The following is a 12179-nucleotide window of genomic DNA, read 5'->3' as shown; positions in this document are numbered from 1 at the left end:
GTGTATTTTTGAATATGACTCATATTTTGGATAAGTTTTAGTTAGTTTGGATTAGTTTTTCTATAAACAAGTAATTTCAAGAATTTTGATTGTATTCTTTGAATCATATCTATGTGTTTTAGTGTTTTTGTTGACCAAGACAGAGTCACATATTCTAATTGCGATCTCACAAAACAGAAGTAGAGTTTCATTAATGTAGCATCGTTTTGAAACTCTTTACCTATTCTCACAAGAAAGCGAAGATTTATGTATGAATTATTAATAATTGTTTCAATATGATAAGTAACATTTAACTTATTATCAAATAGCACTCCTAGATCTTTAATTATCATATAATAACACAAATTATTACTTCGTACATGCATTTTGTCGTCATATCAACATACTAAGCTTCAATCATAATCTTACCAGAAGCTTCGACATGACACGGAGTTTCAGTAGTCAGGACTCAATCAATCTTTTCCAATCAATCTTTATAGATTTATGGAGCTATAGTCCAGGGTGTGACGCAAGACAGGGTAGTGAGCAGATACAAAGGAGATAAAGAGAAACTGAGATTTTGTCACTTGAAGATGCTTAAAAATCAAACATCATGCATGGCAGTTTTATTATAGCAGCTTCACAAGAAAGAAACCGTTTTTACATTCGATTTTGTCTATCCACTTCTCTCAACGATACGCAAGAAAGAAGTAGGTTAAACAACTTATTTCATCTTACGGGGGCTCAGTGGAATGCCCTCCCTGCTGGTCTAGTGGCTAGTACGTGCGCCTTTGGTGTACGGGGTATCATATTCGATTCTCTCTGTCGTTCGTGTCCGGGGTATCAGGTTCGATTTTGTGTTCGTGTTCCTGTTGTTCTAGGTTAAATAGAAAAACGAGTTAAGCGAGTAAAACTAAGAAAAACCCTAGTAATAAGTAGCTAAGCAAGTTAATGGGGCAAATTAAGTGAATCAGTTAACTTTAAAAAAAAATACAAAGAAAGTGGTAGAGCGCTTACCTCTGGTGCATGAGGTCCCTGGTTCGATCCACTGCCAAGTAAGTTTGAGGTAGGCAACATCGTGTCCGTGGTTTTCTCGAGGTACTCGTTTCCTCCCAGAGCTCCTTCGTGGCTAAGCGGTTAGCGTACGCGCCTCTGGCGTGGGAGACCCGGGTTCGATTCCCGGCGGGAGCTCATGTGGTTCGGATTCCACGTTAATCAGTAGGTCCACGTCTTATATAGCCACGCTGCTGAACGGGACGTTAAACTTAAAATCAACTCAACTCAATTCGTTTCCTCCCACTTTCTCATTCTACTAATTCTTCCATCATTATTCACTTACTTTAATCATCCTCTCCCTTGGCGTATAGGGCATAATCGGGGGACGTTAAACTGAAAGATTTCATTTTATTTTCATAACTAATGTTATCTGTATTATATGGACGACAAAATTAAATAAAGGTGTCTATCTTGTTAGGTACACAGGTCAAAAAAAAAAAAAAAACTAACGTCGTCTATGGTAGATACGCAGATCAACAACTAACGTTGTCTATGCTACGCAGTACAACCGTAAAATGTTGTAAATCATTTTCAAAGAGTAGAAATGGAATATAAATATGAACAACTGATCTTACCTCTGTAATACGTTGTAGTCCTAGTCGTGATGAAAATGGTCTTCCAACTTCTAGAAGAACTTCTTCTGGTCTCACACGCCATGCCATATTATTGAGATCGGCCGCTACACGAACATGCCTGATTAAATATACAACAATAAAGAGTAAAATTTTAAAATGCCAAATTCAAGTTAGAATAATTTTAAGACTATTGCTATTTCTAGTTTTCTTCTTTTACCCTAAGATTTCTACAGTCATTACAAGTATAAATATACATTATCAAACTATCCAACTTCTCTTCTACGGGTAACAGGTAAAGGTCGATAATATCGTGATATAAGTAATAGCTTGGGAAGTGAAGTTTTCGTTTTAACGATAACATCGAAGACTTGAAAAAGGCAAAGTAATCTATATAGATATACCTAAACATATGATAGAAGGCCGATTTTGGTGTTTTTAAATCGCGAAATAACGCGAATTTATTACTTTTTAAAAAAATAACACCGAAATACACATAAAGCGATAGATTCGCGAAATCGCCATATTGGGCGGTAATACTAATAAAATAACACACGTTTACTTTGCAATAAAATGTGATTCACAGAAGACCGTCAGTCCTGTTATTTTTAGACCGGTTGGTTAGTGAAAGTTTGCCCCATGAGATTTTGCTGCCTGTGCTCCTGAAGCAATATCTTTGTCGGCTTCCAATATTGATTCTGAAAGATATTTTTCAGAATACAAGTCCGTAGTTACAATAAGAAGAGGAAACCTTAAAGAAGAACATGTGGAAATATTGACAATTTTGTCGTTTGAAAAATAAGAAACATTGAAAAAACTATAAATTCGCCATTAAGTAAAAATGTGTGTTGATAATGACGTGAATTGCTTTTTAAATAAGTATATTGTGAATTGATTCTTTTGAAGTGAAGAAAATGTTAGCAAATACTATGCTATGAATTGAGTTTTAGAGAAGTATATTGTGAATTGATTATTTTTCTAAAGTGAAGAAAATGTTAAGAAGCACTGCAGTGTTGTTTGTAGTCGATATATATGTTCAAGTCATACATTAAATAAATGGAAGTTTAGAAGGGATATTGAGCAATTTTTTTTTCTCATAGTAAATCCAAAAATATAATTTATTCTTTTAAATTTATTCTTTTAAGTTTAAAACTATTCGTTTAATTTTAAAATTATATTTTATTTTAATTAGCTTTCATAGACCACTTTCTCTATGTTTACAATATACTTGCTTCTGGAAACCATTACAAAATAAAGCAAATAACCCCTATAATCGCGAAAAATAACACCAATTTTGGGCAAAAAATAACACCGATTTCAGGGATAAAATAAAACGAAAACTTCACGTCCCTAGTAATAACACAGGTACCATAACATAACTGTGCGTGAAGTTGGAAGCTTTACACATTCCTTGTCTAGAGGGTACGTGCGTGCAAACATAGGAACGTATACATCTTTCAACTCCATGCACGGTTATGTCGTAGTAGTTGCTACGGAATTACGTATATCGCGATATATATTCAAACCATTGAAGTGCCCTTTCTTCACATACGAAGAATAAGATTTATGGAAAATATTTGAAAATAAAGGTATGAAATAAATAAATAGCGAATAGCAACGACTTGCCAATCTCCTGCTTTTTCCTTACTTCGAGAAGTTAAAGAAATATATTATTATTAATATTGAATTTTCAATGTTTCCTCACATAAAAAGATGAAATTTCTCTGTTATAATACACAAAGCTCTGTAGAGCATATAGTTATAGAGCTTTACTGTATATAATATGAATCCAAAGGATACAACTGTATGTCATCTTCTATATGCATTATGGTTAGCGTTTTTATGACTTTCTATAAGATTCACAAGTAAGTGTTGTTTAGATTGGGATTTGGGTTGGAAGAGTGGCTTAGATCATTTCTCCACGATCGTCAGCAAGAAATCGTCTTACTCCACGATCACGTGTGACTGTACCATATAGCTACGTTATCGCTACGTGCATGAAAAGACATTTTCCCACTGCACTTTGCTCTTTCACTACGTTTTACTTCACACACATGTGTATCAAATAATATTAATATAAATCGGGACTTCTTCCTTTCATTTGCTCAACGTAGTTCATCGGAAATGAATTCTGAACTGCTTGTTTTGACTACTGCGCCGGTAATAATGGCAAATTTTATTGCCCCTCCCCCGGAATTACATTCAAACGCCACCACTGTATGTGTCTACTGCTTTCTCCTGTGCTTTTTTTTTTATTATTATTTTCGAATCTCCTGCTTTTCCAGCTGACTGGTCTGGCAACACTGCTCTACCATTCGTCGTCATTAATTGACACGTACTACATCTTTCCAATATCCATTATTTTTGACTTTTTTTTTTGCATGTTTTTCTTTACCTTACTCGTGCCATGGTTCAACTGTAACCCAAAGTTTTACAACCTTAATTAACTCATTTTTATACGATGATGAAATTTGCTACAGCAACGTAAGTCGGATGATAATACAATATTCCATTGTTACTTTACTTTTATATATTTTTAATTTGATCTCTTGTTCGGATTTAAAGATAGATCTCTGTCTTTTGGTATACAATCAGATTTATTCTTGAATAGAGCGGAATTATCTAGTATAAAGCAGTTAATATTCACAGGACCTAACAACATTTCAGATTTTCAGTTTTTTTTAATAAGATATTTGCAAAATAAAATAAAATATTTTTAAGAAAACACGATTTCTTCACTTTAAAAAATATTAACAAGCAAAATAAGACAAATCATACTAAAAAAAGTAAAAAGACTAATTATGTTTTCATGAAAATTTCTTTCTAAAAACTACATTTATGCATGACTAAAAAGTTCCATGATTAACGCTTTCATATACAAAATTAATTCTCAAAATTCATCATTTCTCCCATAATCAAGTGAATATATATGAGGGTGCACCAGATACCCTACTTTTTCTTAGTCATGCATAATTAGTTTTTTTAAAAAAGTAATTTCATTCAAAATAGAATTGTTTTTACTCTTTTATGCGATTATTTGTTTGATCTTGTTTGTTATTTTCTTAAAAAAGAAAACGTGTATTTAAAAATATATTAGTTTTTTTAACATTGCTTTTTGTAACACGAACTTGTAAAATAACAGAAAAAGAAATAAACTATCCACTTGAAAAAAAAAAGAAAAAGTCTAGAGTACGGAGAAAATGGAGTTTTGTAAAATTTAGCATCTAAGAGAGGAAAGGGTTAATAGATTTGTTTGCTACCTTTACATGTTTTTCGAACTCCACATCTAAGTCACAACAGTTTCGGCATATCAGAACACAATTGTATCATTCACTTACACAACGATAATAGATGAAAGGGTGGAGGGGAAGTCAAGGTAACAGAACATTGTCAGCATCAGTAACATTAAATTACTTTGTAAGTGTTCTACACTTTAACAATAAGTATCCAAAAACAACATATTAATTTAATAAAGACGTTATTTGTTTAATAATAATAATAATAATAATAATAATAAAATAATTTTAAAATATTAATTTAATTTTTATTTAATTACCTGTAAGTGACGCAAGCTAATGTTGTAGTGAATGCCAGAAATACCGCCAGGGCGAAGGAGACGTACAGTACCACAATATACGCTTCTGCAACGACAAACATATGCATGTATTCATGGAGATTCATAACAGTTAAATACAATAATCAAAATGTGTTATCTAAGATAATTAAGAATAATACATTAGTAAGCAGTTTTCTTGTCCATAGCAACGCTAGTTTATTTGAAGCGATTTTCAACAATCAAGTCTGTTTCCGTTGCTTATTTATTTGAAGCGATTTTCAACAATCAAGTCTGTTTCCGTTGCTTAAACTTTATACTGAATAAATACAAATAACTATCAAAGTAATGGACACACCTCTAGCTTACAATACACAAGAAGTGTGAAGTGTTAATACTGAGAGTGCGTGTGCACTACCTCGCCGTTGCAAATGATTTGTTGGCTGATTATCTTTAAAGTCTAAAAGGTATAACGTCGTTGGCTTCCCGCGCTTGGAGCTGCTCGTCACTGGGGGTGTGGTAAGAGGACAGCCAATCACCACCCGACAAACACCGCACTCAGCGAGCCACGAGTAACCAAGCTGGCAATTCCCCATAAACGTCACTACAAGTTTTCGCGGGAAGCCAACGACATTGTAGCTTCAGTACTGTAGTACGTCAGTTGGGATAGGACAGAGATATATGCTGAAGTAGGCAAACAATGATGATGCAAAATGGAAGACCTCTCTGAGTTTCAAAGAGGATAAATGATGGGTGCGCGGTTAATACAAGTGTATCTAAGTTGGCCAGTGTGTTAGATGTGTCACCATGAGCAGTGTGAACGGAGATTGTGGCTTACAGAACTCATGACAATAGAACATCAGAATAGAGTAACAGTGGAAAGGAGAGAAATTGCCAAGCATTGTAGAGGATTGACACCAAAGACCATAGAGTTAATGCGACAAAAGAGATTACCAGCACTTATCAAGGCTTATTGTGATAATTGAAGTCGGACGCAAGTTGCATAACCTGAACATATGTCATCGGGATTTCACTTAGTAAACTGCTTATCACCATCAACAACGCTTTAGGGCGAAGAAAATGAAGCTGAGGACATTCAAAGTGGACTGCCGATGACTAGATACGTACAATATGTGTTCCGCTGAATCCTCTTTCGGCTTACTTTCAATAGGCCGTATTTATATGTGGCAAATACCTAAAGAAGATTATGCTCCGAAATATCTTCTCCCTGTCGTGAAACATAACTATTGCTCTTTGATGTTATGGGTCTCAAATTCTTAATATTCTATGTGTCCTGTAAATAGGCTCTCAGAAAGTATTACTGCTGGTGATTACATGGGCATTTCGATAGCTACGTGCATCCTATGGTCCCGACGCAATTTCCCAAGATGACAATGTGTCAATTCACACTACTAGAACCATTGAGGTGTAGTTTTGTGAACATGGAGATGAACTACATCAACTTCACCAATTTGCTAGACGTCAAAATAGTTGAATTTCTGTGGTTAGCTCTACAGGTCACATGTAGACCGAAGAGGTATTCTACATCTTTGCTGGCGGAACTAAATGCTGCAGTACACGAGAAATAATATAATATTTCTTTGAAACCATTCGTGACTTTATATATCTTCATTCAAAAATGAATCACACTTGTTTTGCATGCTAACGGTGGTTCCATGCATTAATCAGGTAAGTTGCTTTTTTCAGTTGTTTCTTTATTGGGATTCAACCTTTTATTTTTGCCAAACTTAATTCTAAACAGTGCAGAAGAGTGACAAATCTCAAAGAAGATATAAGTATTGCATCAAAATCGAATAATTTAGTGAAAGTTACCGAGAAAAAATATTTTTCAACATATTACATAAAAAAAGATATATTCGAGTTTGTTGGAACTTGCCCCTTTACACCCTTATCCTTATCCAGTTTCAACAGTAAATAATAGAAGTAAGTGGGATTCCTTAATGAAAATATAAGCTATGTCATCAAATTCGAATAATTTGTACGTAGTGTATAATGGAGAAGTTTGTGTTTGTACGTATGTTCAAATCTGCAACATGAGGAGGATTTTACACCCTTTCACCCGTTATTGTTGATGGATTTCCGAAAGTTGATGAAATGTTCATATCAAGTTTCATTAAGATCGGATAATTTTTACGAGAGAGAGAGAGACATCGGCTAAGTTGAATGTCAGAAGCACGCTTCAACAATAAATTTATTCTTGCAAAAGACTAGTACAGCTCACAGATGACGAGAAGAATCCTGGCAGGAATAGTGTGACGTAGGTATGGGCTCGCCCACTTTTCGCACGGGGGTTTCAAATAACACCACGAAATAGCACACATATAACTTTACCCGGAGTGGCAGACGACATCTAAGTATAGACCACACCTGATAAACGAAAATGGGCTTGACCGTGTCGTTGACCTTTCCCTGCTTTTCCTGTTTTAGGGTTCTTCTCGTCATCTGTGAGATGTACCGATCTATTTTTTCCTTTTAATGCTATTGGCTTCGTCAAATTTTAAATATATGTTATATAACTTTACATAAGTAGATACGAGGGAAACAACATTTCCATTGCATGGATTCTTGCGCCCCCAAAATCAACATGTGTACTAACACCACAACTTTAAAGTATACCAGGGATCTCTCCTCGCTATATGGTTACCATACACGTCTTTGGCGGCCGGGCCACCAAGATTCGATTCCCACCAAAAGCTCATGCGATTTGAATTCCACGGTAAGTTGTAGGTGTGCGTTTCATATATCTTGCGTTACACGAAGGGAATATACAAGATGAGTTTTTTTTAAAACTTGGGACTGTAAAATAACTGGAGAAATAAGCGACCGACGAGAAAAAAAAATCGAAATATAAAGTTATTATTTTGGAGGAGGAAATTTATCTGTGATAAGATTAGCATGTCCCCACCCCATGGGAACAGGATGAGGTGAAACTTTGAAGACTTAAATAGGGATCCCCATTTTTTTTATTGCAAATTTGGATTCTAAGGAAAGAATAAGCAAATCTTATCCGAAATATTTTATTTCGATTCGTGATAGATGGCGCTGTAATCAGTGAAAACTGGTTTCACTATGGAATCTTCAATTAGGAGCCGCATTAAAAAAAAAAATAATAATAAATCTGCGATAAACAGTACTAATATTTTGCCTTAAATCTTCTCTCGACTCGTTATAGGTAGCATGGAAGATTGCTCTCAATTCGATGTAAATTCAAATAATTCAAATCTGGCAGTGCAATTATTTGTCACGTGCGGTGGTAATCGTAGTAGGCTTCCAAGTGTTTTATCAATTGCACCTCTCCGGGTCCACGCCTTGGCACTTTAGAAGATATCCGATATTTTTTATTTGATACTTATTTCTTTAATTGAGAAGGACGTTAATCTAATTTTTAATCAAGAAGTTTATCTCTTAGACATTTATTTTGTAATGTGTTATTTCACTCTTTGAGTACTACTGAAATCACATTCAATTGGATATATTTTTTTTTACTACACTCATTTAGTTTCTTCATTTGTTTTGAACTGCGTTCGTTTGTTGTTTTCGAACTCTTTCTGCTTAGTTTCATGACTACGGAGTGATGCAGCCGATTAAAATGCTTGGTATCATTTTACTATTACCATCGCACGCTGAACGTAATTGCACTGTCACATCTGAATTATCTGAATTAACGCCGAATGGAGAGCAAACTTCCACGTTACCTGTAACGAATCGAGAGAAGATTTAAGATTAAAGATTGGTACTGTTTATCGCAGATTTATTCTGGAATGAAACGTGGCGGCTACTAGTTGAAGATATCTTGATGAAAGAAGTTTTCGCTGATTACAGCGTCATCTATCATGAATCGAAAAAAAAAATATTTCGAATAAACTTAATACGAATCTGCAATAAGAAGTGGGGGACCCATTTAAATTTCCAAAGTTTCCTCCACCTCGCTCCTGGGGGAGAAGGAACCTAATTTTATCATAAGTGAATTTCCGCTTTCAAAATAATAGCTTTTTATTTTGAACAGTTTTTTTTTTTTTTTTTTTTTTTTGTCCGAAGCTTATTTCTCCAGATATTTTGCAGTTGCAAGTTACACTATATTACACTAAAAACCACTTCAGGAAAAAAAAAGGTTTTGGTAAACTATTTTTGTGTTGCATAATAACAGAAAAGCTCAACGAATGCGGCGAACCAAAATTAGTGTAAGATTTTATGGTTAGTGACCTGAATTTGTATCACGACGAGAAATCGATAAATTCCTTCCTCTGTATCTTATTCTGAGTAAACAGAGCACTAGAAAACAAAAGAACGGTTTAATTCAAGTAAAGCAAGAAAGGAAAGAAAGAGAGGCTTACCACTATTTTGGCATGCTGGATCGTTGCCGAGGAACCCGCATTCTGGCACATCAGGGGGTGGCGCCACTCGTCCTCCTGGCCAATGAATCCTTTTCCCGGGCATAGGAGTGTAAGTTCTGATGCCTCCAGAGTAATGAGCTACAACGGTGAACCTTCCAGCGATTGGGTCTAGGTCAAGGACGGAATAATCTGCATCTCTGTCACCATTGTCGTCCATTCTCACGTGACCGGTGATGCCTTCAAAGTTAAAATGTATTACATTTAACTTTATTAAAATTACTACATGGTATAAATATTCTCCTCATTATTTGTAAACACGTATTTTACCGTCTAACATTTAGTGAAAAATTGACTTGTCACCCCGATTTAAGAGAAGAATAGCCCAATACAAAGACAGATCTATATATCACCATGTCATATCTCTGATTGTTCTCAATGTGATTTAGCACAATTTTTGCAATATCATTCACTCCTGTGTACTGAAAGTCCCCTAGAGGTAAATCTTCTGAAATTACCAGTGGATGTAGTACATTGTATATACATTAAACAAATTTCTTAATAAAGAAAGTGTATTTTACATTATTCTTTTCCAAACGATCTTTCGGGATTCTGTCGCCTTCTGTGAAAGGTTAATAATATTTTACCTTACAGAAAAATATCCCGGTCTTTATGAGTTGGCTAATTTGTGCCCTGATTTTATGAGATCGACAAGATTGAAATAAAAATATTGTACTTTGCTTGTATTTAAATTGAAAGATCGGAGAAACCACAACACCTAAAATTTTTCACAATCATTCCAGGACTAACATGGATCCTTTCACTCATTTTGGCCTCATCCTCATTTCGGTACATGATGATGAGGGCATAGGAAAGGATTTTTATTTTTTCAATGTTTGTTCATGATTCGGTATTTATAAAATGAAGTACAACTTTCATATTCTATGTTTTTAACTGATCCAATAGATTAGTGATTTTCAATCTTGGGGCTTCTGAGAGATATAGAAGACTGTCAAAGGAGCAGGAGCTACTGAAATAAAATAAATTGTGAAATTATTTTAAACTTCGATTCTTTCAAAAGCCACGATTACCTAAACTTTGTGTTGAATAAAAAATCAGAACAAAAGTTGAGATTTTGCTCTTACATTTCAAATATTAAGTAATATTGGCCAAAGAAAGGAGACAGAAAAAAATATTAAATAATTACAATAAAATCTCTCAAATATTTGACAATAATTTGAGTGAAAACTGAAAATGACTCAACTGTCTTGTAACTGATATTAACTCAATGTATATACACGCTTTTTGCATGATTAAAAAAGAAACACCACAATAAGGGAATCAAACACAAAATTGCCTTTGGCGTGGGAGACCCGAGTTCGATTCCCGGCGGGAGCTCATGTGGTTCGGATTCCACGTTAATCAATAGGTCCACGTCTCATATAGCCTCGCTGCTGAACGGGACGTTAAACTCAAAATCAACTCAACTCAAACACAAAATTATTTAAAGAAATAATTTTATAGAATAACACTCACTTGTGAATATGTATTACCATTATTGTTGTTATAATGTGACATTATTTTATCCGAGATGTGACGTACATCCAAAGAAATTAAAATAAATATTGATAATTGATGTTTTATGCATATGTATTTCTTTCTGAGGAAATTAATTCCAATGCAAAAGGCTAGTGGGTGCTGAGCACTATTAAAAATCTCCAATGGTTGCTTGAGTCCCGAAGCACCCATGTAAGCCGGCTCTTATGGGCAGTGGCGGATCTAGAAGGTAAAAACTGGGGGGCAGCTAAAACCCAGATTATGATAGGCATACCAATTTTTCATGAATTCTGCAGTATTTTCCAACTTGACTCTCTTCTGATAGATATTATGGCTAGATTGGACATTGACACAATGGACCTCAAGTATTGTTTTTACATATTGGATAACAGAAAAACTGCAACTGAAACCACATCTGATGATTCAAAAAATTTTCAGTAAAGAATAAAAGGTAACATTTACTCTAAACTTTCAAAAATATATAAATAACAGCTTGAATTACTTTCGTAACTAAAAAAAAAAAAAAAAAAAAAAAAAAAAAAAACAGAGAGGGGGCTAGGCATCCCGGGCTAGAACCACCACTGCTTATGGAGGGGAGGGCATTAATATTATTTGGAGGTGAGAATAAGAACATCAGTAATATTTGGGTATGAGAATGAGTGAGTGAATGTGGTGGAGACGAGTATGGTGAGGGTACCAATAATATTTAAGGGTGTGGAGGTGAGTTTCAAGATGTTGATTGAGGGCGCTTATGAATGAAGGGGAGGCCATCTGGTTTGCGATGTAACCGTTCACAGTCGCCCAAAAACAAAAATGAATTCAATTTTTTTTTAATGTGCCAAAGCCATCGTAAATTTAGATATTTTCAATGAATGAAAATAATTAGTTATAAAGACTTCAAAACTTTCCAGAACATTTGCTTCTTACTGATAAAAGATTCGGTAAAGACCTGGCGCAATGCATATTCGATCTGTTACTTTCTTAAAAAAAAAATTGAACGCTGCACTTTCAGTTCTTTTCTCACGGTTTTCAGTTTCTTGGTGATTCATTCAATAGGGATCTTTCCCGTCATTATTGATTCATATAAATAGTCTGAGAAAATTTCCCATG

The 12179-nt window shown here is 34.7% G+C and overlaps 1 protein-coding gene across 1 annotated transcript in view; it reads right to left on the bottom strand.

The window, feature by feature from the left end:
* Nucleotides 1–12179, bottom strand: part of LOC145672492 (atrial natriuretic peptide receptor 1) — a 177352-nt gene that overhangs the window by 84583 nt on the left and 80590 nt on the right. Inside the window, exons 6-8 of the mRNA XM_081741655.1 lie at nucleotides 9516–9752; nucleotides 5164–5248; nucleotides 1611–1728 (exon numbers count right to left, since the gene is read on the bottom strand). Coding sequence (XP_081597781.1) covers nucleotides 1611–1728; nucleotides 5164–5248; nucleotides 9516–9752 — 440 coding nt within the window. The remainder of the gene's footprint in view (nucleotides 1–1610; nucleotides 1729–5163; nucleotides 5249–9515; nucleotides 9753–12179) is intronic.

Source organism: Thermobia domestica, chromosome 16 (assembly GCF_964235325.1).
Source record: "Thermobia domestica chromosome 16, izTheDome1.hap1.1, whole genome shotgun sequence".
Classification (NCBI taxonomy): domain Eukaryota; kingdom Metazoa; phylum Arthropoda; class Insecta; order Zygentoma; family Lepismatidae; genus Thermobia; species Thermobia domestica.
Note: the sequence above shows the minus strand (reverse complement) of the source record. Positions and strands in the feature narration are given on the sequence as shown.